This window comes from Canis aureus, chromosome 25, assembly GCF_053574225.1.
Source record: "Canis aureus isolate CA01 chromosome 25, VMU_Caureus_v.1.0, whole genome shotgun sequence".
Classification (NCBI taxonomy): Eukaryota; Metazoa; Chordata; class Mammalia; order Carnivora; family Canidae; genus Canis; species Canis aureus.
The window spans coordinates 43,292,719-43,319,117 of record NC_135635.1 but is presented as its reverse complement, the minus strand read 5'-3'; the positions used below and the strand labels follow the sequence as shown (position 1 = coordinate 43,319,117).

Below are 26,399 nucleotides of genomic sequence, written 5' to 3'. Positions count from 1 at the left end.
GGGAATGAGAGAGAGAGAAGCAGGCTCCTCACTGAGCAGGGAGCCTGATGCAGGGCTCAATCCCAAGACCCTGAAATCATGACTTGAGCCAAAATCAGATGCTTAACTGACTGAACCATCCAGGTGCCCTGAACCATCCAGGTGCCTTATTTTTTAAAAAGAGAGATATGTCTACAAAGAGTAAGAGAGTAGGGAAGAAAAAATGGCACCACGTGACCTGGGAAGTGGACAAATGAGCAGATGGATTGGCAAGCCTGAGAGAGTGGAACCTGAAGCCAGCAGAGAGGTTACAAGCCACTTAACACACCACAGAATCACCAAAGGGCTCTGGGATGGGTGGCAATGGGAATCCTTGAACGTGGAGGTAAAGTTGGGCTGGAAACAGGAAAATAGATTGATCATCAGCCTAAAAAGCATTTAGATCTCCCTGTCCCTTCCTCCACTCCAACAGCAGACTGAGGGTTAGTCCTCTGGAAGAGGTAAACTGGGAACTCTGGGATGGGAGGACCCCAAGGCCAGCCAAAGATGAGAGTCTATGCTGAAAACTGAGGCATGGAGTAGATGTCTATGTATTAAGAGACCCTCTCAGTCCTATTGACCCAGAAGATCTTAGATCGCTGGCATCCAGATTCATACCCTCTGGACAACAGACTGGACATTTCTGGGGAATCAACAGGCACAAGAGAAAAATGTAAAGATACTACAGTAAGGATTCCTCAGTGAAACAGTTCAACTCAATCACCCTATGAGAAAGCCCATTGGTCAGCACCCTTCCCCTGCCCATACTCACAGAGTCTTAAAAATTCTGCTTTAAAACATAGTTAAAACTGTTTAAAATCAGCCTTTTAACTCACTCTTAGATATGAGAGAACAACTACGTTTCATCATGTATATATGGAAAGCCTATAACACAAAAGAAAAAGAAGTATGGGGAAACAGAGAAAGGAAGCCAGAAGAATTAGAGGCAAGCAGGGAGCAACTGAAATAAACCAAATGTCATCAGAGATATGTAAGAAGATACCACATCTACAAAACAAGACTAAAATGCTATAAAAAAGGAACATTTCGGGATCCCTGGGTGGCACAGCGGTTTGGCGCCTGCCTTTGGCCCAGGGCGCGATCCTGGAGACCCGGGATCGAATCCCACGTCGGGCTCCCGGTGCATGGAGCCTGCTTCTCCCTCTGCCTATGTCTCTGCTTCTCTCTCTCTCTCTCTCTCTCTGTGACTATCATGAATAAATAAATAAAATCTTTAAAAAATAAAAAAGGAACATTTCAAGAATGGGTTCTTGAAAATGAAACACGTGACAGCAGAAATGAAGACCTTAAGAGGTGACTTGTAAGACATCTTCACGAAAGTCCAACAAGAAGACAAGGATGGCAGGCAGAAAGCTGTAAAAACTAAAAGGTCCAACTAGGAGATCTAATATCTGAATAATAGGAGTTCCAGAAAGTACAGAGAAAACAAAGGAGGGAGATGATTAAATACAGTATTTAAGAAAACTTCCTACAATCGGAGAACATGTTTCTAGACTGAAGGATCAACCCAGCACTAGCACAATAGATGAGGAAAAGCCCATAAAGAAACCCACCAGTTTGAAGAGATATCTGCACCCCCATGTTCACTGAACATTGCCTAACAACAGCAAGATGTGGAAGAAACCTATGTGTCAACTGAAAGATGAATGGATAAAAAAGATGTGGTATATATATATATATATACATATATATATATATATATATCGGCCATAACCAAGAATGCAATCTTGCCATTTACAGCCACATGGATGGGCCTAGAGCTTACTATGCTAAGTGAAACAAGTCAGAAAGATAAGGAAAAACACCATATGATTTCACGTACATGTGGAATCTAAATATGAAACACATAAACAGACAAAACAAAAATATAAACAGACTCATATATACAAAGAACAAATTATTGGTTGCCAGAAGGGGAGGGGGGTTGAGGGTAGGCAAAATGAGTGAAGGGGATTAAGAGGTACAAACTTCCAGTTACAAAATAAATTAAGTCATGGGGAGGTAATGTACAGCATAGGAAACAGAGTCCATAATATTGCCGTAACTTTGTATGGTGACAGATGGTGACTAGACTTATAATGGGGATCATTTCCCAGTGTATAAAAGTCACTATGTTGTACGCCTGAAACTAACAAGATGTCAATTATACTTCAATTAAAAAAAAAGAACCTGAACGAGGTGGAGTATCAGGAAAGTTTAGAACGCAAAGGACAAAGAGAAGAGCCTGTAAACTTTTAGAGACAGAAAGAGAGAAAATACTATGCAAAAGGTGAGGAATTGGAATGTCAGAGCAGCACCGTCCATTAAAAGACAATGGAGCAATGCTTTCAAAATTCTGAGCTCAGTGTTGCCAGTCCAGAATTCTCTTCCCAGCCAAACTCTCAATCAAGAGTGAAGGTAGAAAATGATATTTTCAGACACACAGGTTGTCAGAAAGTTTGCCACCAGGGTACCTTTTCTGTGGAAGTGAACCATAAACGAGCAAGCTACGAAATCTAGGACACAGGAACAGATCACAAGAACAAGGCAAAGGACGCCTGTCAATGATGTGAAGGGTGTCCCATGCTGACAGCCGGGTGCTGGTGCAAGCAATCTCTGTCCAGATTGGAGCAGAGCTAGAGGCTCGGGGAGAGAGGCTCCAAGAAAAAAACCTCCCAGGCTGCATGTGTGGAGAAGAACTTGACAGGGTGGGGAGTTTGGAAATTAGTGGGTGGCAGGTGCCTAGAGAGCTAAGCAAATGGAAAAAGAATACAAGTATTCACTCCAAGGAAAGCGGAAACAGGAAGGGTCTGTAATCACGATATACTTCAAGACTCAGCTTTGGACTATGTTTACATCTTAGTAACATAAACACCGATGTCACCAAAATAATGCTGCAGCTAGACAAAGAGTGTGGGGCTGCCGTGTAATTTTAGTGGGGGCGGGCTAGGGTAGGTGGATGAAAGAGAGCTAATCCTCATTTTCCACGATGGGAAATTGCAGTGGTCTGAATGCTTGTGTCTCCCTCCCCCATTTGTATGTTGAAATCCTAGTCCCCAAAATGGATGGTATGAGGAGGCGGGGCCTTCAGAAAGTGCCCAAGTCATTAAGATAGAGTTCTCATGAGTGTGAGGATTAGTATCATATACCAAAAAGACCCCACAGAGCTCCCCACCCCTTCCACCATGTGAGCACACAGCCAGAAGGCTCTCAAGCCAGAACCAGGAAGTGGGCTCTCACCAGACACACCCCTCTGCCAGTACCTTGACCTTGGGCTGCCTGGCTGGCAGAACTGTGCCAAATAAATGTCTCTTGTTTATAAGCTACCCAGTCTGTGGTATTTTGTTAAGGCAGCCTGAACGGATTAAGACAGAAATTAATGATACTTAAAATTTTTAAAAATGAATAAGTAGTAGTGTATGAAAGAAACCAAAGTCCACATACTATTTAAACCCATCTATATGAAGTTCAAGAACTGGCACAATTGGTCAGCATGGATGGAAGGTCAGACGGTTGGCACTGGGGCAGGGGTACTGAATGGGACAGGATGTCCTGGGGTCAGGGGATCGATCTCCATTGAGAGCTGGCTGTGATCACACGTGTATGTGGACATAAACATGCACCAAGTGCTCGGATCTATAAACCTTACAATGGGCTTTAATCTAATATAAAAAAAGGAATAAGAAAAGAAGCAGAAGCACATTGTTCAGCGCTATAAAAGAAACACAAGAAATGGCAAAAAAACCCCAAAAAGTTGAGAGCGGTTGCCTCTGTGGAAGGAGAGTGGTAACAGGAGCAGGGACGAATATTTTTTTTTGTAGCAGGCCTTGTAGAACGATTTGACTTTATTAAATCATGTGCACATATAGCTTAAATTTCTTAAATGCTAAAAAAGAAAAGAAAAAACCAACTGAGCACTTATCCCATCCTGCCAGTTTTGTCCTGGTCCCTGCCAGCGGGTGCATTATCTCACTGGGGAAAGGATGTGGCCAGTGGGTGCCATGAAGTTATCTGCAAGGCTGACATAAATGGACCCAAGACTTAAAGGCCCTCATATGTTGTGCAGTGGGGAGGTCTGGTACACTTTGGTGCCAGCGGTGCCGCCGGTGCCTACAGGTCACCCACTGGAGGACGTTCTGTGGAGGGCAAGGTCCGGAGCTGTGGCAGTGACTCTTGGAAACTCTCCAAAGTTGCCTGGCATGCAAGCAACTTTCCCAGATGGCTGTGTGTGCCCGGGACTGGACACAGCAGTGTCCAGTCCCTTGACTGCGGGGGTGACAATCTACAATCGGCTCAGCCTCACAGAATGAATGCTGAACGGAATGGGGCCTGGGCAGTGGCCTTGCCCTCTGCCCCTTCCTCCCTCTCTTCCTCCCCCTCCTCCCCCTTGTTGTCCCCCTCAATCCCCTTCATCTCCCTCTTCCCCCTCCTCCCCCCCCTCACCTCGCAGGTTTCGGATAAAGTCCTCCAGCATCATCTTCCGGTCAGGCTTGATGTTGGGGCTGTACATGTCGGTGTTGAGGAGGATGATGGCAAAGGCGAGGATGAAGATGGTGTCGGGGTTGTGGAACTGCTGCACCACCTCAGGGTTGCACATGCAGTAGCGCTGGCTATGGTGGGGACATGGAGTGGGGTGCCAAGTGAGGCCCTCTCCAGCCCTCTCCTCCCCTCCTCAAGCCCCAGAAATGAGAGGGTGCATGGCTATCGGGGCACATACACCGATTCTCAGAGGGCCTCAGGTCCCTAAAGATCACTGCCCCGTAGCCTGGTCTTCTTCCCCGCTGAGGCGATAGGGCAGGTGTCCCACACCCAGGGGCCCATCACCTTGCACAGAGGCTCGCCAAGAATTGCTGGTCACTGGGGATGAGTGAGATGCACGCAGACCCCTTGGAGGGCCTGGGGCTGCTCTGGCCTCACCAGCTCCAGGGCTCATGTACCTTTACTCACCTTCCCTCCTTTCCACCCAGCCCACCACCCCTGGGCCCTGCCAGGAGGGCTTCTCCCCAGTCCTGGACTGACTCCTGGGCCCCCAGCATCTGGTGCCCCAGGCATGTGTTCCAGGGCTGCAGGAGGCAAGGGGGGCTCGGGAAGGGGGTCTTACCTGAAGGCCTCTATGAGCCGCTCCACCTTCTGGGCCTCCCCCTGCACGCGGATGTGTGCCTGGAACTTGCGCAGGGCCTCGTCCAGCTCCATGTTGGAGAAGTCCATCTCGTCCACCACGCAGCTGAGGGCAGGCGGGGCAGGGGCTCTTGAGGAGAGGTCGGCCCCCTAGACCTCCCTGGACCCCAGGCAACTCGAGGATAAGGGTGCCTGGCACAGCGCCCCCTCCCCCATCGGCCTACCCACCCTGGGGCCTGGGGGAGGGACTGGGGTCCCTGTGACCAGCAAGGAGGGGACTGACTTGGGCCCTCCTGAGTCAAATCACGCCCAGGGCTCTCCCTTCAATAACCCCAAGGACCCTCCCTCACAGGGCCCTTCCTCTAACGCCGTAGCCCCTGAGGCAGATGGCTGACTGCTGTCCCCACCACGCAGCTAAGGATTGGAGGCCCAGAGAGGCCAGGGTGCTGCCCAGGGCTGCACAGCCAGAAGGCAGCTGATCTTCCTCCTTCTGATCCCAGGTCCTTTCCTGTCTCAACCTCAGAGGATCTGAGTCAGACCAAGGTTTGAAACAGGACTAGAACAATCTACTCTTTTGGTCTTGCTAGGAGCCTGTGCACCTCCCTAGTTGCTCGTTCCCACATGGGCTTCCCCATGACGGAGCCCTGGTCCAGCACCAGCCCTCGGATCTGCCTTTGGGCAGGATTTGCAAGGAGCGAGTTCATCCCAGCCTCCCCCGCATCCAAGGAGCCCTGAGCTCTCAGGGAAGTGGTGGCCTCTGAAGAGTAAATGACAAATCAGCTTCATGTAGGAGGGGACGGTGTGACAAAGTCACAAAAAATGCGGTGACTCAGAATTTGACTTCTGGTCAAAACTCATCTTTCAGAGCCTCAGTTTCTTGCTCTGAGAAGGAAGGAGGCCAGAATCCTGGCACCCCCCCCCCGCACCCCACCCCAGGGCTCTTCTATATCTGAAATGTCCCCTCTAGCCCTGGAGAGTTGGCCTCTGAATGTCCTCTTTCAGTGCATGGGGGGAGGGAGAGGGGGGACACAGCCCAGTCACCCCCAGGAGGCAGTGTCATTCCTCAGGCCTGGCCTGCTCCTGGGGCCCCTCCTTTCCATGGATCACACTGCCTTACCCTCTCCTGGGGTGCCCTGTTCCTCGGGCTGTGAGCAGTGGGCAGGAACCCAGGCCTGGTGGAGCAGCAGACCTCATATGCCTGAGAACTGCAGGAGCTCACACGTGCCAACTCGGGATTGATTTCTCCCCTTTCTGCTGTAGTCCAGTCCTCTCTCTCCTGGTTGCTTTTTTTTTTTTTTTAACTTTTATTTATTCATGAGAGATGCAGAGAGAGAGAGGCAGAGACACAGGCAGAGGGAGAAGCAGGCTCCCCTCAGGGAGCCCGATGTGGGACTTGGTCCCGGGACCCCAGGATCAGGCCCTGAGCTGAAGGCAGACGCTCAACCGCTGAGCCACCCAGATGTCCCTCTCCTGGTTGTTTTATACCCAGCCTCACAGCGCCCGCTGGGGTGAGCAGCTCCTCTGCTTTACAGCCCCGGCTGAGGCCACCGCAGGGGCACCACCCCAGGCAGCAGAGGCCTGGTCACTGCCTGCCTCCCTGCCCACAAAGGTGAGGCGAACTCCAGGCCTAAGCCCAGCATATGGCTCAGTGCCCAGCCCACTGGGGGACTCAGGGAACATTCACCCAGGGACCACGTAAGCAGAGGGACAAGCCCTGAACAGGACCCACTTCCTACACGATGCTGGCTCCATGCAGAGCTCACCATCTAGGAGACTCAGAGGTCCAGACCCAACCCTGGCTCTGGTGTCAATTTTTAGGAGAAGGCAAGAGGAGACACCCACACAGCAGTGGTCAGGGGCCTGGTGGCCCATGGGCTCTCTCTCCCCCACTCCTTTCACGGGGAACAGGGAGGAGAGGGCAACATTGAAACTTCTAAGAAGGGGAGACTGGGAGCCCCCTCAGCTCCCAAGGACAGAGAGATGGCCATCTTTGGGCTGGGAGCCCATCCTCGGCTTCGTCAAATGCAGCCTTCTCTCAGGCTTCTCTGCCTGGATAGTGAGTAAGAGAGTGGTGCTGGGGGGTCGAGGCGAGAATGTGGCCCAACTGTGACAACTGGCGATGTCAGTGTCTGGCGTTTGAGAAGGCAATTGGTGGTAGCAGCCTCCGGATCTGATTTCTCAGCAGCTCTTGTCACCTCTTCCCTAAGCCCTCCCCAGCTGGCAGGTGAGCCCTGAGAGCAGCATCAGGCTCACATCCACGTGTCCCCTGGTTCATCCCCATCCGGAGTTATGAATCCTGCATGATTGACCCAGACAGCGAGGCCAGTTGGAGGAAGTGAACCTGTGCGGTCTTGCAGCAAAGGGACAGGGAGCTAGAGCCAGGGAGGCAAGGACAAGGAGGGGACAGACACGGAAACAGCAAGAGACACAGAGGATATGGAGTCAGGTGAGAAAGAGAGAAGGAGAAGGCAAGAGAGGCAAGGAGACGAAGAGGGGAAGAAAGACCAACAAAACAGGAGAGATGGAGACTGAGAACAAGAGACAAACAGAGATGAGGGAGAGTCCGAAAGAAAGACACAGGGAGACAGACAGGAGGAGAGAGAGGTAGAAAAGCATAGGACATGGAGGTGGAGGAAAACACCACAGACCGGACCGGGGCAGCCTGGGCGTGGAGCAGAGGGGCTGCACCTGCTCATCCCAGCCCCCACCTGACGTGCCAAGGCCGCGGGGGACGGCAGTGGGCCCAGGGCTGGCCCGACCTGGAGGACCTCAGCTGGCCCCTGGTGCCCCCGCCTGGCGTCCACCTGCTGTCCAGGACTCGCTCCATCTGTTTGTCCTCCCCACCCCTACCTGGCCTGTCAATGTCGCTCCCAGAGCCTCTGTACTGTGCCCTCTGCCCCGAGGCCCCAGGGTGCCATGGGGAGGGGGGAGGGCCGCTGAAGGAGGCAGTGGAGCAGCTGGAAGAAAGTGGGATCTGCTCTGCCAAGCACGATGGCCTAGTTTCCAGGCCTTCACTCAGGTGACCCACAGCCTGCTCACTGGCCCGCTCGGGGCTGCGGCGGAAAGCTCCAGTAATGAGCCCAGAGCCTGAGACTCAGCCATGTGGAAATGCCAGCCCGCAGACTGGGGAGTGCTGAGTAAGTCGGCCATGGGCCATGGGGGCGGGGGGGGGGGGGGGGGGGGGGGGGGGCAACTTTGTGGGAGGCCGCTGTGGGGTGGGGATTCTACACCCCACATCCTCAAGAGCCCCTTGTTAGAGCTGTGAGGTGGCTTGGTAAAACACAGATCCCTGAGCGCCAACCCAGATCTACTGACTGAACTATGTGGAGGCGGACCCTGGCAATCAGCATCCTTCGCTGGCTTTCCAGGCCCGATTCTTAAAAGCTGAAAACCGATCACTGAGCTGATGCAAGGAGCATCAGCTGGAGGGGGATCCAGCCCATGTGGAGGCTTTCAAAAACAAGTGAGTCCAGCAAGTCACGAGCCACCAGGCCAGCAGCTCCGGGGAGCAAGCATGTCCCCTTCAGGCTCTCAGGGGCTGCTTTGGCAGTGCGAGTGGTGAGGGAGGGATGGGAGGTAGAGACGGATGTGTGCCCCCTCTGCACACATGCCTGCACGTGTGAGCTGACTTCCCGCCTCACTCCTTGTTGAGGCCACCACAGGGCTTCAATGTTCAACGGGCTGATGGTGTCCTCGGGCTCTCAGATCCCAGGGAGACAAAAATCTCAATGTGTTCTGCAAAACCCCCAGATGGAAGGGAGGAAGCTGTGTTGAATGGTGGTGGGGCACGACTGACCCTAAGGAGACAAATGCCTTCCTCTCTGGATATTTGGGGTTCGGACCAGGTGACGTCTCAGGACTGCCCCCACTCTGAGAAGGACCAGAAGTGGAGGGCGCACAGTCAGCAGAGGGCTCCCAGACAGCAGGAGATCACACAACATCCTTCCTGGCTGGCTTTGGAATACAGCTGGCCGCTTCTCTCCCTCCTCCGGTGAAGCACCGTGTGCCCCCTGGGGCAGCTGGCCAGGTTGAGGCTGTGTCCTCTCTGCCGACAAGCCTGCCCCAGCGACCCTCACCTCAGGGGCCTTGGCCATCCTGCAATCACCCAAATCCTTGCCCCTCCACTCAGCACGATGCTTTTTTCTCTCCCGAAGTACCAGCTCAGCCTACCCTCTCACCTCCTCCCCCCTCCACTTCAACAGGGGTCCAGCACCAGAGCGGGAGGCACCTTCTACCTTCGCATTTACTAAGCACTGTTCTTAGAGCTTCCCTAAGTGCACCTTGACTTCATTTTCTTTCTCTATCCTGTGCAATAGTAACCATCATCCTGTTATTTTTTTAATTACATAGGAAGAAATAAGCTCATAAAAGAGCTGGTCCTGGGGGGACACTGCACACATCACATTCCCTGCTGACATCTCCTGGGCCAGGCCAGCCTGTCTCCTTCCCTTCTCTGTGGACTGTGCTAATGTGTCTCTCCCTGGGGGCTGCTGTCTTACCCAGATGTCCTTGGGGGGCTGTGGTGGGGAAACAACTGGGCACAGTCAGTCACATGCCAGGAGCCACTCCACCATCGGCAGTCAGCACAGAAACTGTGTGGCCATCCCTCAGTTCCAGAGTTGGCCTGGGCACACAGACCCCACAGTGGGGACCAATGCCCCACCTGCCTTCCCCCTTCTCTCCTCTGGTGCTTTCTCTGACCTCTGGTAGTGACATTTCTTTTGTTTGTTCGTTCCTTCCTTCCTTCCACCCTTCCTTCCCACCTTCTTTCCTTCTTTCCCTCCTTCTTTCCTTCCTTTCTTCCTTCCTTCCTTTCTTCAACAAACATGCATTGACTGCCTCCTATGTGCAAAACGTTGTGCTTGGGACCTGGTATCAGTGGCAAACAACACATACACAGACTCTGTCTCGGTGAGAGACAAACATTATACTCCAAGTCAAAAAAATAATGATTTCATTGTAATTGTTTCGAATCCTTTTAGGCAAAGGACAGGCTTCCATGAGAGGACAAAGGATATATTTCATCTTGGGATGTTTGGAAAGGCCCCTTTGGGGACACGACAGTGAACTGAGACCTGAAAGATGAGTGGGAGCTGACCAAGGCAAGGGGAGGGATGGGGGAGAGCTTTCAGGCAGTGGAGAGAAAGCATATGCCAAGGCTCTGTGGTAGGAAAGAACACCCAAGGATCTAGAAAGGGTCAATGAGGTTGTAATGTAGAGAGGAAGGGGGAGAATGGTGAATGGCAGGTTGTGGGGTTGGGAAGAGGACAGGGGCTTGACCAGCCCGAGCTCTGTGAGTCACCAGAGGTTTTCGAAGTTTCTCCTTCATGTAGCAAGAGAATACAGAAGGACATGATCAGAGGAGCAATATGAGCCAGCTGGTTTTACGAAGATTTCTCTGTTTTTTGGGGTAGAGTGAGTGGAACAGGGAGGGCGGGGAACAAGAACGAAGTGGGGCCCTATGAGAATGCTGCTGCTGAGGACCAAGTTAGGGCTGATGGAGCCTGGGCCAAGGAGGAGACCAAGTGAATGGACAATCTGAGATGCATCCTAGAGGAGAACTGATGGCAGCGTGTGATGGAGGGAAGGTGGGAAGTGAGCAAAAAAGGAGTCAACGGTGAGTCTCAGAGCTCTGGCTTGAGCACCTGAGGCCCAATGGTGCTGATTTTTTAGTAGACGCCATGATGGGGTAGACACATATGCTGCAGGAGAGATTGAGACCACAGGTTGGGACACACTCTGAGATGTTCCTTCCTGTTCTACCAGGAATTTAGCATCTTAGTAGAGTGGAGTAAATCATCCTCCTTAGCACCCAGCGTCTTGTCTCCTATTTCACAAATCATGACCCTGCCTTGACCTTTTCTGCCTCTAGTCACTATCCCTTTTCTATACTCTTCTTTAGAGCCAAAATTCTAGAAGGTGTCCCTATCCATGCTGTCTCCACCTCCTCAATCTCACCCACCTTTCAACCCGCTCCAGCCAAGCATCTACTCCCAGCATTCCACTAAAACTTCTCTTGCCAAGGTCACTCTGGCTGCTCCATTGCCAAGTCCAATGGCACCAACTTATTATCCCACCAGCCTCTTGGCAGCACTGACATGGCTAATCATTCCCTTCTCAAAACTCTTCTCTTTCCTGCTTTCCTCACACCACCCTCTTCTGGGTTGGCTCTTTGAACCTCTGAGGGTGCCCCTCCTTCCCAGAACGCCCACTTCCCCTGAGCCTCCAACTTAGGGCTGGCCACTAGGCTACATTCCCTCCTCCTAACAACCTCTCTCTAGGTGGCCTTACCCATTGCCATGCTCTGAATGCCCCTCCGTGACTGCTCTGAAGTGTTTATCTCTTGTGATGAATTCACAATTTTAATTTTATTATTCATCACTAATGAGTTGAATTTCTTCTTGGTTAATCTATATTGCTTATAAAAGACAATGTGCTCAGTCCAGAGGGTGCAGGTAAACCATCAACTCTGCATTTGACTGGAAGCTGACCAACACACCTTTGGCTGTTGAATTCCTCCAGGTGCTCTGGTCTGAATGGCAGGCAGAGCTGACCAGGGCACACTCACAAGACCACGGGTTGTGCTAGCATCTCTTGCAGGGAAGTCAGCCTGCACACATTTGTTTCAGCTGGTATTTAATATTTCAACTGTTCTCAGTAAATATTTGGCAATATCTGGTTTGAGGGATTCTTCAGAAGAAATGTCCTCGACCCTGGCACTCCCCTCCCAAACTGAAAATATACGCATGTTTATTTGGTATAATTTCACAAATTACTCTAGAGAGCTTGAAGCACAAACATATTCATATGCAAAGACTGAGTGTTCTGAATTCTCAGCAGCTCTGGAGGATGTTTCCTGGGATCTGCAACCCCCCCCCCCCCCCGCCCCCGCCTCACTTCAGTGGTCTGGCTAGCCATGCCTCTGGGCCCTGCCTACCTCTCCATTCCTTGGTCACTGGCCAGACTCAGGGTCTTACCATTTCTCACATTTCTTGCCAGGACTGTGACTGCAATGGCCTTCTACCCGACTGCCTGCCTCCAAGTCATGTTCCAGAACAATCCTTCTAGGATACCTATTTGGTCCTGTCATTCACTCCTCTGCTTATATTTTTTCCAGGGCTTCCCACATCCCTAGCCCAAAGCCCAAGTTTCTGGGCCAAGCAAGCAAGGCCCTGCGAGTGGCTCAGCTTCTCCTGCCTCTTCCCCATACTGGCTCCCCTCCTGCAGCCTGGCTCTCAAGCCTGATGCTTTTGCACATGCTGTTGTTTCTTCCCACTGCCCAACCCCAACCTCAAGGTCCCTGGTGAGCTATCCATCTCTCCTGGACCGCCGCAGTCTCCTGGACACACCTCTGCCTACCACTGCCGTTGTCCCTTGTATCATAGCATTTACCTGCCTGTCCTCCACCCAGCTCTGCGATCCTTCTGGCAGAGGCAGTTCTGTTACTCTCTGCATGCCTGGCGTGTGAATCCAATAACTGTTTCTGGGATGAATGAATGTGTGAGTGAGAGACCAGTTGGGTGAGTGAATGGGACCCTGAGCACAGGCTCAGCTAGGGAGGGAGCCCATGGGTTGCTGGGCCTGCTCTGCCAAGATCATCTGGAGCTGCCCCCGAGACTGGACAGAGCTGCCCAGGAAACAGCTCCCTGGAAGCCAAACCAGAGGCAGCGAGGCAGTGTGGCGTATACACGCTTCCCACTTCCTTCAGTGGCGCATGCAAGCGAGTGATGAGAACCCGGGCAAGCTGGTGCCCATTAAACTGCTTCCAGCCGAGCATGTCTGCACCTGCCCAGGGAGGTGTCGCTGATGCTGATCAGGGAGCGGGTGAATTGCAAGCGCTGTAGCTTCTGCTAGGGCGTCCCCCACTCTTTCCTGTGGCAAGTACTTCACAGGGGCTGGGGAAGCATAAGCACAGATGTTCCCTGTATCTGTATAAACAGGTACAACCTTGCATGAAATTGTTTCTTAATACCGATCTGTGCGTGGAATCAGTTTGTGTTGCAGGGAAATGAAGCGTCACACGACTGTAATCAAAATGAATTTCGTCATCTCAACTTTTTTTTTTTTTTTTTTACATGATAGCAAGACAGTGTCTGTCAGACAAAGGAACTGGCTTGGAACTGAAAATAGGTAATGATAGCAGCAGTGATTTTTAATTGGCCAGAAGAGACAGCAAAGATCTGGAAGGTGAGGCACAGGCTGAGGCTCAGAGGAGGTGTGAGGGAGCACTGCAGACAGCAGAGGGGGCACTGGCGCTCCAGGCAGGGACGAAGCCCAGGCTCCAGGATTAGGCTGGAAAATGAAACCGCCCACTGCCACGGGATGTAGGAACCTTGGTTTTATTTCTGCAATTCTTGGCTCATACAATTCAATTAAAAATATCCCCATCCGCCAGAGAGTTATTTTTGTTAGGCAGAACTCATAACATGCCCAACAAAGGTCAAGGCTTTTTGGAAAAGTGCAGTGTGGCTCAGAAAATAGAGCAGAGGGAAGCTGACGCAAGAGGACCTGCCAGTGTTCCTGGTGACGACATAAGGACAAAGATAATCTCGCCTGGGAGGGCCTCAGAAGGGATGGCTGCCGGTCACACCTTGAGGACCCAGGAACCAAAATAACTAAGTTTAAGCTACCCAAAGAATGAATCTGAAGTTATTGCGGATGCCTGGGGTGATTCTCCCTCTGCTGGGTCTGGCAGCATCGCTGCTTGCCAGGGCTCCTTGAGCTTGAGAACCGAACCAACCGGCAGGCTTGTCAACCCACCAATGCCCCCAGAGTTCGGAATCAGTGGGTCTGAGGTGGAGCCTGAGAATTGGTATCGCTAACAGCTTTCCAGGTGACGCTGCTGCTACCATCCTGGGGACCACACTTTGAGAACCACTGAATTAAGAGTCAGCAGAATGAGAAGTCAGGCCTTCGGTGTCAGACACCCTCAGGGTTGAATCTTGTTTCCATCACTGAGCTTTTCAGTTCAGGTCACCTAGACTCTCCATGCCTCAGTTTTTCTACCTGTAGTATAGACCTGACACCTGTACCATCTAGTGGGCAGGTGGCTCTGAGTTTTAAAAGAGACAATGTATGGAAAATGCCAGCCATATAACAGAGCTTCATAGGTGATAGTTTTCATTGTGTACCTGGAGACCAAATCTAAGTTGACATACCAAGTGAGTAAGTGAATTTGAAGTTCCTCCTAGTATAGGTATTAAGAGCCCTTCCTTCATCGACAGTGAACTCTGCCTGAAATTACAGCTCTAGACCTTCATCCACTGACTCTTTAAAATATCTGTCTATCAGGAAGAAAGGAAACTGGATCCAGCTCAGACCTCTTGAGATTTGTGATTCCATTTCTCAGTTCTGCTTTCTTCTCAGATAAGCAGAGCAAACAAAGGGGAATCAGAGGGTGGAATAGTACCTGATTTCATTCAATTTGCCACAGGCCAGGGGACTCGTCATTTCTTCTCTCTGGTCCTCACATTCTGCCTGGGTGAAATGAGAGGGGTGGACAAGCAGACCATGTAAGGGGTCTTCCAGCACCACATTTCACAACTGGGCTCTGACTACAGCTACAAGACATCTGGACCACACTTGCCTTGAGATGAGGTACAGAGGTGGGATGGCATCGGGTTATGGGCTCAGGTTGTAGAACCATTCTGCCTGCCTTCAGATCTCAGCCATTGGTTAGCTCTGTGACTGTGTGTAAGCTACCTAAACTCTCTGTTCCTCAGTTCCTTCATGTGGCACAGATTGATAGCACTCACCTCATAGAGCTGTTGTGAAGATGGAATGAGATTATGCATGTATGGGTCTTGGCACAGTGCCTGCTGGCACACAGCGAATGCTTGATATATGTGAGCTGTCACTGTTATGTCTCACAGCCTGCTCACTCACAGCTGGCCCTCCTACAAACCCCAGGGGAGTGTAATTCCCAGGAAGCCCCTTCCCTAGAATCCTACTCCTTAGAAATCCCACTTCAAAGAGTGGCCAGTTGAAGCCACACCTGAGTATCACATAGGGATTGAGAGAGCCCCCCAGACCTAGGGCCTGAGTTATCAGAAAGGCAGGGTAGTAGGTCTTTGTGTGAAAGCTCAATTTATATGCTAATATGACCAAGCCAAAGGGAGACTCAACTCTGGACTTGTTCACCCCACACTTAGGGTCCAAGGATTTCCACACATAGGAGTAAGTGGGTCTGAAACATTCATGACTCTTTATTGTTAAGGAAAATCTCTTGTCTGTTGGTGTGTGTGTACATGTGTGATGGTGAGGGGGTGGTCAGGGGAAAGGGCACTGGAGAGGCAAGGGGTCAAGGCCATAAACTGAAAAATTTCAGGTTTAGAAGAGACCCCCCCTTTCCAGAGCTGGAACAAATAATCTTAAAATTTGTATGGAGCCAGAGAAGACTCTGAATAGCCAAAGGGACCTTGAAAAAGAAAACCAAAGATGAAGGTATCACAATGACAGATTTCAAGCTCTATCACAAAGCTGTGATCATCAAGACAGTACTGTACTGGCACAAATACAGACACATAGATCACTGGAACAGAAAAGAGAACCCAGAAATGGACCCTCAACTCTATGGCCAACTAATCTTTGACAAAGCAGAAAAGAATATCCAATTCAACAAACGCTGTTGGGAAAATTGGACAGCCACATGCAGAATAATGAAACTGGACCATTTTCTTGCACCATACACAAAAATAGACTCAAAATGGATGAAAGACCTAAAGGTGAGACAGGAATCCATCAAAATCCTAGAGGAGAACACAAGCAGCAACCTCTGTGACCTGGGCTGCAGCAACTTCTTGCTAGACACATCTCCAAAGGCAAGGGAAACAAAGGCAAAAATGAACTATTGGGACTTCATCAAGATAAAAAGCTTTTGCACAGTAAAGGAAACAGTTGATAAAACCAAAAGACAACCTACAGAATGGGAGAGGATATTTGCAAATGACATATCAGATAAAGGGCTAGTATCCAAAATCTATAAAGCACTTCCCAGTCAAGGAATGGGAAGAAGACATGAGTAGACATTTCTCCAAAGAAGACATACAAATGGCCAACAGACACATGAAAAAATGCTCAACATCACTGGGCACCAGGGAAATACAAATAAAAACCACAATGAGATACCACCTCATACCAGTCAGAATGGCTAAAATTAACAAGTCAGGAAACGACAGATATTGACAAGGATGCAGAGAAAGGGGCACGATTGTACTACTAGGTATTTACTCCAAAGATACACTTCGGATCACTACACTTGATCCGAAGGGGCATCTACACCCTAATATTTATAGCAGCAATGTCCACAATAGCCAAACTATGGAAAGAGCCCTGATGCTGTCAACAGAAGAATGGATAAAGAAGATGTAGTGTGTGTGTGCATATATATATATATATATATATATATATATATATATGGTGTGTGTATGTATATATATATAAAATAATGGAATATGACTCAACCATCAAAAATATGAAATCTTTTATATATATATATAAAATAATGGAATATGACTCAACCATCAAAAATATGAAATCTTGCCATTTGCAATGACAAAGATGGAACTAGACAGTATTATGCTAAGCAAAATAAGTCAATCAGAGAAAGACAATTATCATATGATCTCACTCATATGTAAAATTTAATAAACAAAACAGAGGAGCAGGGACACCTGGGTGGCTCAGAGGTTGAGCACCCGCCTTGGGCCCAGGGTGTGACCCCGGGGACCCAGGATCGAGTCCCTCATTGGGCTCCCTGCATGGAGCCTGCTTCTCCCTCTGCCTGTGTCTCTGCCTCTCTCTCTCTCTCTGTGTCTCTCATGAATAAATAAATAAAATCTTTTTAAAAATTCTTAAAAGAAAAGAAAAACAAAACAAAACAGAGGAGCATAGGGGAAGGGAAGGAAAAATCAAACAAGATGAAATTAGAAGGGAGACAAACCATAAGAGACTCTTAATCATAGGAAACAAACAGGGTTGAGGGGGGCAGGGGGTGTGTGGGGGGGATGGGATAACTGGGTGATGGGCATTAAGGAGGGCACGTGATGTGATGAGCACTGGGTGTTAAAAAGGCAACTGATGAATCACTGACTCTACCTCTGAAACTAATAATATACTATATGTTAATTGATTGAAATAAAATAAACTTTAATTAAAAAAAAAAGAGACCCCCTCCTTCTATCCTGTAGGGTGGAGGCAGTGTCAAATTTTCAAAGCAGTGGAAATAAGCCTATTTAAGTGGGAAATAAGCAGTCTATTACTGCCTGCCCAGGCCTCTTTCCATCTTCCTCCAGACCTATAAGGGTCTGCGTGGGCCCCAGACTGCTCTCTCCCTCCTGGTGGAATTCCCCAGAAATATAGTAACATTTCTAAGGTTACACATGGCACAAAGGGCAGGATATTCTCAAATAATTTCTTCCAAGCCATGAAAGACTAGCGCCTCCCAGCCTGTTGAGTTGGACAGGCAATCTGTCTTCATTTCTGAATGTCCCCTAAGAAGAACAAATCTGTTACACTCTGGCCAACATATTTCTAAGGAAATGAAATAATGCAATCTGACTAAAATGTCAAACTCTTAATATTGAACAAAAAACGGAGTTGACACAGTGAGAGAAGGAACACCCAGGAAACTCTTCTGGCAACTCAACCCAAAAGCTGCCCTTCGCGCCCTTCCACGGAAATGACAGACACCGATGGCCTCCCCGTCTATGTGATTCACATCAGAAAAGATCACCCAGGCCAGAAATGAGCCTGCCCACAGCCCACATGGAATGTTCCCCCATCCTCTGGCCTTCCAGGCTGCTGAAGCCAACATTTCAGAAGGGAAATAGAGCAAAGCCAAATTTCCCGGCTATGTGAAAGAGGGAGAAGCTTCCAGCGCCGGAGCCTCCTAACCGCAGCTGGTGGCTGGCTCCTCCTGCCAGGCCACCAGGGCCCTTCTCTCCTCAGCACCACAGAGGACCTCCTCAGGGTATAGGATGGTCCCCAAATGAGCTCCCCTCCCCTCCCCTCCCCAGCAAGTTCTAGCATGTTCTTATTGTCTGGGGAGTGAACCTGATCTCAGACCAGAGCTGAGGCGCCTGAGGGATCCCCCGCCAGGGCTGGGGCCGAGGCGGGGAGGCATCTACTGTCCTGTGCTTTCAAATGTGAAAGATAATAGCAGAAATAGCTAACATTTGTAAAGAACTTACTAAAGTATCAGTCACTGATGCGCTTGACGTGCATTTTAAAATTGTAATTTGTATGAGGTGGGTACTACTGTCCCCATTGGACAAGTAAGGAAGCAGGCTGGTTTCTCCTTTAAAAAACCAAACCTTCCCCAAGAAAACAGTGGAACGGACAGGGTCCTTTGAGTTCAGGATGCCGTCTATTAGTATTTGATACACCCTAGTTAAATACATTCCTTCTTGGAATGCACCTTCTATGGAAACAGGGCACTAAGCGGACGAAGAGGTCAGCGTCTGAGAGCACCAGGGTCCAGATTTCAGGAGGCAGGGCCACGGCATTTGTGATGCTCAGATGCAGGCCAGCAGCTGAGGTGGATTCTGCTCAGCCCCTCTCTCTTCCATTTCTCCACAGGCCCCTAGGCTGGGCGGTAGTGGTGGGGGTCCCGCCCTGTCCCCTCCTAGAGGCTTCCACCCTCTCCCCCTCCTGCCTGGCTGCATCTTGGAGAGTACTGTGGCTGGGGCTGTCTCAGTCTCCAAGGGGATGGGTGATTTATATCCTTTTATTCAGCAAGCAGCTTTGTACAGAATGGACGCGACATGCTGAATGTCACCAGGCGGGGGCAGGGAAGCTGTGCAGAATCCCAGTGAAGCCTTTCGGCCTGGCAACATGGCACCAGTGACTTTGTTATTGTGTGTTTTCTCTCATGGGTGTAGGGAAGAGGCAGCAGATCCTGAGAGGTTGCAGGATAGCTGGCTTGTGTGGCAGGGAACCCCCCTCGCAAAAACCCCAGCATCTAGCTCCCGGGTGAGTGCCTGCCCCATCTCCTGCCGGCACCCAGCAGGAGACAAGCCAGGCAAGCAGGAAAACAGACTTGGGTGCAGAGGGCTCCTTTCTGTGGAGCTGTTCCATGTAGAGGCTGGGTGTGTCAGGGCCTCCGGGGCCCGGGGACTCACGGCTGCAGAATAAACCCGGAGGGACATAGGCACCTGCTGGGGCAAACAGGCTCGGCTCGGCTCTCAACTCTCCTGACACCACAAGGCCTGCTGGAGGTTCCTTGGTCCCTTGTCTCCCTTTCCATGCTCCTTCTCTCATCTGTCCCATTGACACCTGGGTCTGTAAGCTCCCTCAGGCCACCGCGACACCTGCCCCTCACTGCCCCCATCTCCCCTTCACACGGATGCCCGAATGCCCGGCTCAGCTCCATCACCGGAGCAGGTACACAGCCCCACCCTCTCTCCTGGCAGGTGAGAAAACTGAGGCCCAGGCCCAGGGGAGGCCTCCCAGCACGCGAGTTGCAGAGCCAGGGGTCAGAGCAGGCCCTCCTAGGCACAGCTCTTTGTTGCCGCCACGCTGCCACCTCATCCCTAGCCTGATCCCTGCCTCAGCTGCCAGCCCAGTCCCCAATCGGCACCCTCCCTGCGAGGGCAGCAGCGCTGGCCTGTCTCCAGCCTACACACTCCCTCTCACTGGGAGGATGCAATTAGTGTGTGTTATGCTGCTTGGAAAACCACGCGTTCCCATCACTCCAGGTCACCATGGGCCTGGAGGGTTGGAATTTCAGGGCCAAGCCACGAGGGGACCAGGCAAGGCAGAAGAGACGTCAGTTGGGGCCTATGAGCGAAGCAGGCACCTCTGCCCCCAGAGCAGAGAGACAGGGCTCGGTCCCCCAGGGGCGCAGGGAGCCAGGGAGAACCCAGGGGTGCGGCACAGCACACCTGCACACCCCACTCTGCAACGGAGGAGGGGAACAGGGACAAGAGCAAATGGAAAGGCCAGAGCCATGAGCCAGATGGAGGGAAATCAGGTGAGGAGAAGACAGAGAAGACTTGATCTCTCTCCTTCTATGTGTCTCCTCAGGGCATCCCCTCAGGGCACCCTACACACGGCAGGGGTAGGGGTGAGCTGAGGAGAAAGGGGAGCCTGGGGGAGGGAGAAGAAAAGACAGGGGAAGGAGGCCCATTTATCAGTTCACTTTCCTCTGCCAGCGAAGGCAGGCCCCTCATCCCACTCAGCATCTTCCACAGTCGTGGGGGTGGAGGGTGGGGTCTGATTGGCCAAAGCTGCCAAGAGTCCAAGGGGGGCACTGGGTTCTGTCAACTAATAGGCCTCTGGGCATTTCAAGGTCCCTCAGGGGCTCCCAAGCTCCTGCTTTTCAGACTGTCCTCAGACAGCTGCCAGTGAATTTAGGATGTGGCAAGGATTCCAGAGGGCCACTGGTCTACCCCTCATAATCCAGGGCATGGAAAGGCAGGCTCCCGGGAGCAGGGGCTCGTCCAGAGACAAGGCAGCTGATGGCTGCATCAAAGAAGCCAGGTGTCCGAGGTCCCACCCCAGGCACCCTGACAACCCTGCCAGTCAGGCTGCGCCACTCCATGCTGCCCAGCCGTTGGCCCACCGCCCCCATCCCTCAACCTCGCTCCGTCCCGGCACAGCAGGCCCTGGCTGCTCCAAGAGCTTCTCCCAGAACCTCTGAGAGACACTTCTGTTTCCTTCCCAAGGAGAACATTGGGAGAATGGCAGGGTGACTCTTCAAGAAGGAGGCCTGAGCCCACCTCATGGGGCCTCACCCTCTTTTTGCCAGGGGAGAGGTGGCTCCAAGCCCCAAGGATGCCGCCCTGGGCCTGACAGCTCGAAGGAGGGTGGTGAGTGTGAACAGATTCTCACCTGCTCCACCTCAAGGGCGAACAAGAGCTGAGTGCCAGCGAAGGCGGGCCCCTCATCCCGCCCCCCATCTGTTGATCTTGGTGGTAAACTTATCTTGATGGAGTCACAGTATTTTATTGCTCTAAAGACTCAATCTAACTCCTTTTTTTCTGATTCACGTTTGCTTCCACCAATATGAAACTGAGCCCATGTGGGGACAAGCCAGCCCATGGGGATGGTGTGGGGGTCCTGGGCAGGTGGCAGCTAGAGGGTGGGCTGAGGGCCTGTTTGCCCCACCAAGTTGGCCTCAGTGCACACCACAGTCCTCTCCTTTTCCAGGCCCATTCTTTTGCCCCAGAGGGGAGCCAGGAGGGAGGGCTTTTTTGTTTCCTTTGACCATTTCTGTACACCCCTCACCACCGCCTAGTGCCTTCCAAGGTATCCCGCCCAGAGCACGCGTGGTAAATGTCTGCAGGGCTTTGGAGGGGGAAACAGAGGCTGGTCAAGACACAATGATAGGCCAAGGCTTCAGGGCCCTCCCCTGTGTCCCATGGGGCCTGTGGAGCACGGGGGTGGGGGGGGGGAGGAGAGGGGCACTCACTCCAGCACATCACGGTTGAATTGCTTCTTGCTGTTGCCCAGGAACTCCCCGATCATCTGACGGCTGAGGCCCTTGCGTTGGAGAAGGAAGTGGGCCACTCCAATGGGGGTGTCAGGGATGAAGCCTCGAGAAATCAGGAACTGGATGCCCTTGTCTGGGTTGCTAAGGGTGGGAGTGGAGGTGGGGAGAAGGAGTAGAGAGTGAGCCGAGGCCATCCATGACTCCTTCCAGCCCGTGAAACCCATAAGAGTGCGCCTGGAGTATTTCTGGGAAGAATGCCTCTGAAATGCCAGGATTCCTTCCACCGCAGAGGGGCTCCTGATCCCAAGTGCTTCTTCCTGGAGCCTCATCCTCTTGGACACCCGACAATCCCAACACACACACAGGAGTGAAGATAGCATGGAGAAGGAAGAAGGGGATTGTGGCCAAACCAAGCGAATTCTAGAGCAGGTGGAGAGGTTTCCTTCTGTCTTCCCTGAGGGGCCTGCCGGGAAGGCCCTTCCTCCCTGTCTATATTCCGTTGTCTGTACACAGTGCCCACCCTGGAATCAGGAGGCAGGGTGAGGCTGGGGGACAGAGGTGACCTCTCCTACTACACTGTCCATAGTGTGGGTGTGGGTGCTGTGTCTTTAGGCAAATGTGTTCACAAGTGTGGTCTGTAAATCCATGCTGTTCCCTGAACGGTGTCTTCCTGGTTCAGGAGAAGGTACGTACAAAAATAGAGGGTAATAAGCATTTAGAACATTCATAGCATTTTGACATTTTCAGGATAACCAAGCATGTGATTGTTTTTCTAGCAATTCATTTTTATTACATTTTACAAAACTATCAGCTCACAACTTACCAGGGTAAAAATTCTAACTGGTCCTTCGCTACAGATAGTTTGAGAACCACTGCCTTGAGGGATCCTGGTATCTGTGTGAGTGTGAGTGAGCATGCAGAAGGGGTGCTGCAGGTGTGTGGAGATGGTTGCTGGGCTCACCAGGGTGGCAGTCTGGCGCAGAAGAAAGAGCAGTGGACTAGGAGAGAGACAGACCTGCAACTCACCACCTATGTCACCGTGTGCAACTCACCTTACTTGTGGGAGCCTGCTTCTTTTCTGAAAATGGCATAATAAGGCCATCTCTAGATATTATTAGGAAGTTTGCAGATGTTTTATGTACGGTGAGCCATGAATAGTAGCTATTCTCCACCCCACTGCACCCCTGCCCCGGAATATAAGCTTCTTGAGACCAGGGTCATCTTGTGGTCAATGCACCTGGCACTCAATAAATAACAGTTGAGTGAGTAAATGAACATACATGTGGGTGGGAGAGATGTTAGATCTCCTGGCTTAGAGCTCTGAAAGAAGAGGCGAACGGAGGGTGGAGATGAGTGCCTCCCACACTTGCGATTTCCACGGGGCATGTGTATACTGCTTTCCCCCAGATCTCTACTTTCGAGCGAGCGCAAGGACCGCAAGGACTGTTGTGGCTGGGGCTCTGGCTGCAGACTCTGATCTACAGCACTTGTTTGTTTCTCTGCTTCCGCTTCCTGCTCCACCTCTGCTTCTTTGTCTCCCCTTTTATCCCTGCCCCTCTCCTGCCTTTTACCTGTATTCCTCATGCTAGGTCTCTTCTCTCTCCCCTACCCAGGCCCTCTCTTGCCTTTCCTTATTTTCTCCTTGCTCTCATTCCTTGACATCATCCCCTGGAGATAATGGTGTTTTCCTAACTTCACACCCTACCTGAATGATTTCTGCTCAGTACTCATACAACCTGTACTGTTACTTACTTAAGATTGTATTTTCTTTTAAACTCTCCCTTTTTCAAGCCCTAGCTTCATCTTAAGCAGTAATAGTGGTGAAAGCATGGGCTTGATGTGTTGTTTTGTCCCCGATCCTGAAAATAAATTTGTAACAATTAAAAATAAAACGTGCAGCCCTACACAGTATCTCAAGGAGCAGGCGTGGCACAAATGCCATCTGGAAGGGCGCTGGGATGATGTGGGCAATTATCTGGCACCCTGCTCACCTGTAAACGCAGCACACGCACCCCCCCCTTCCCCCGCCTCCCGAGATCTTCCCAGGACTCTCTGGTGCTCCAGAACCAGTGCTCACTTACATGTTGAAAAGGTTGAGGCCGATGCGATAGAGCCGTTTGCGCAGGGTGTCGGTGGAGAGCGTGGGCGACTTGCAACTGGCGGGGTTCTCGCAGTGGTAGCGGGGCAGGCTCAGGATCATGGCCTGCAGAGCCTCCTTGGAGGCCGAGGCCGACACTTCCGAGCCCGACTTGGCCGACTTGGTGGACGTGCTGCTGCTGCTCAGCCGCTCCGAGTTGTCGCCGGCCTCGGCCTCAGTCCCCTTCCCCACGTCCCGGGTCTCCTCCTCCTCGGCCTCGGCGGCCTCGGCCTCCGTCAGGGCAGCCTCCTGCACCGCAGCCTCCGCGGGTGGGTGCGCGCGCGGGCTCGCGCGGGCTCCGGCCTCTGCGCACGTGTTCTCGGCGCGCGCGGCTCCCGGGTCGGCGCTGGCGGCCGCGGCAGAGGCCTCCCGCCCCGGGGCTTCGCCTTGCTCGGCTCTGCCCGCCGCAGGCTCCGCCGGGGCCGGGGCGGCCTGCGCGCCCAGACAGTTGGCCACCGACAGAGCCGTGGCGGAGGAGACAGAGATGTTCTGGTTGGCGATCTGCACGGTGACGTCCCGGAAGGCCATCATGAGGGTGCTGCTGTGGCCCGGCGGCAGGCCTGCGGGCTCGGCGGCCTCCTCCCCGGGCGCGGGGCGAGCACCGTCCAGCTCCCGCATCTCGGCCTCCAGGCCGGCCGGCGCCGCACCCGCGTGCAGGGCCTGGTGCAGCTGGTAAGCGCCGCTCTCCTGCAGGGAGCACATGGTCTTGAGGCTCCAGGTGCTGAGGGCATCGTCGATGGACTTGGCCAGGGACTGCACCTGCTCGGTGAAGGAGTCCTCCAGCTCGGTGAGCGTGCCCGCGAGGGTGGGCGGCAGCGAGGGCGAGCGCACGAGCGGCAGCCCCACGAGCCCGTAGCCCTCCACGAGCGCCTTCTCGGCCGCCAGGCCCTCGACCGCGGGCGCGCGGACTTTGCGCAGGGAGATCCGCCGCGGCAGGCGGCTCTCCAGGAGCGAGTTGCGGATCTTCTCGAAGTTCTTACTGAGCTGGTACTGGCGGAAGGCGGTTTGGATGGTGCAAGCGGCGCGGCGGGACACGAGGTGGCCCCCGTACTTGTGTTCTAGCATTTCAATCTGCGACAAGAACAGAGGGGAGGAGAAACAGTAAGGACCCGGGGTCGCCGGCTACGCTTTGGCTGGGGCGCAGGGATGCACACCCAGAAGGGTGGGGAGGGTTGGGGGGGTACGAGAGACCAAATCTGAAACTCCAGCATGTCACAGCCTGAGATACCAGATCCTTGCCGAGACTCCCAGAGGTGTAGGGACTGGTGTAGGGTGCAGGGACTCGCTTCCAGGGGGCGGCGGTGTCCGGGGGGCAGGGGACATAGTATTGCTCTGGTAGTCAACTGCTGCTGCTGAGGTGGTAATTTTAAAACGTTCATATTGGAGGTCCGTATGGAAGTACTTATGGGTGAAATACACAGTATCTTGAATGTATATTAAAATACTCCACCAAAAAAAGCGGAAATGTTAGATGAAACAATATTAACAAAAATTGTTGGAACTGGGTGGTGGTTATATGAAAGTTTACTACACTATTCTTTCTACTTGTGTGTACATTTAAAATAACACATTAAAAAAATAAAATAAAATAACACATTAAAAATGAAACAGAAATGCTAAAAAAAAATTGTTGCTACTCCTGTTCACCTGCTTTCTTCCTCTGCACGCACATCACTGCGTTGTGGAAATTCCTGACCCTGATCATCATAAGGGTTGAGATTGAGGTTTGATCAACTCGGTGTTCCCAGTACTCAGCCCAAGGGCTGGCACGTTGTAGATGCTCAGTCACCATGAATTTAATAAAAAGATGGATGGAGGACAGATGAACGAGTGGACAGATGTTTCAAGAGTGGGAGTCCTAGGGTGCTGGGGGCTCAGTCCTTTGAGTGTCTGCCTTTGGCTGGGGTCATAATCCTGGGGGTCCTGGGATCAAGCGCTATGTCAGGCTCCCTGTTCTGTTGGGAGGCTGCTTCTCCCTCTCCCTCTGCTGCTCCTCCTGCTTGATCTCTCACTCTCTTTGTCAAATAAATAAATAAAACCTTAAAAAAAAAAAAGAGTGAGAGTCCCTTCTGTCTCACTCTCAATCTGCTCTCTCTTTCTCAAATAAACAAAATCTTTTTTTAAAAAAATGGGCTTGTGGGTGTTTCAGTAGGCTAAGTATCTGCCTTTGGCTTGGGTCATGATCTCAGGGTCCTGGGATCGAGCCCCATGTCAGGCTCCCTGCTTGGCAGGGATTTAACTTCTCCTTCTGCCTTTGCCCCTCACCCCTGCTTGTTCTCTCTCTCTCTCTTTCTCTTAAATAAATAAATAAACAAACAAACAAACAAGCAAATAATAAATAAATAAATAAAATCTTTAAAATTTTTTTTTTAATTTAAATAAGAGTAGGAGTCCCTCCACGCTACCATGCTCCATAACTTGGACCACCTCTGTTCTGAACAATGGGAGTTGTTGGGATCCCTAGGTGGCTCAGCGGTTTAGGGCCAGCCTTCAGCCTAGGGTGTGATCCTGGAGTCCTGGGATCGGGTCCCACATCGGGTTCCCTACATGGAGCCTGCTTCTCCCTCTGCCTGTGTCTCTGCCTCTCTTTGTGTGTGTGTCTCTCATGAATAAATAAATAAAATCTTAAAACAACAACAACAACAACAACAACAATGGGAATTGTACAACAGGCAGGGCTTGGTTGGGCTGGTG

At 51.7% G+C, this 26,399-nt stretch overlaps 1 protein-coding gene across 6 annotated transcripts in view; it reads right to left on the bottom strand.

Moving 5' to 3' along the window:
* IQSEC3 (IQ motif and Sec7 domain ArfGEF 3) overlaps window positions 1-26,399 on the bottom strand; it is a 111,439-nt gene that overhangs the window by 17,166 nt on the left and 67,874 nt on the right. For all 6 annotated transcript variants that reach the window (XR_013364463.1, XR_013364462.1, XM_077871525.1 and 3 more), the window contains exons 4-7: window positions 23,650-24,776; window positions 21,548-21,709; window positions 5,120-5,242; window positions 4,462-4,628 (exon numbers count right to left, since the gene is read on the bottom strand). Coding sequence is in view for 4 of the 6 variants with exons in the window: in XM_077871525.1 (XP_077727651.1) it covers window positions 4,462-4,628; window positions 5,120-5,242; window positions 21,548-21,709; window positions 23,650-24,776 (1,579 nt within the window). In the remaining 2 variants the exon portion in view is untranslated. The remainder of the gene's footprint in view (window positions 1-4,461; window positions 4,629-5,119; window positions 5,243-21,547; window positions 21,710-23,649; window positions 24,777-26,399) is intronic.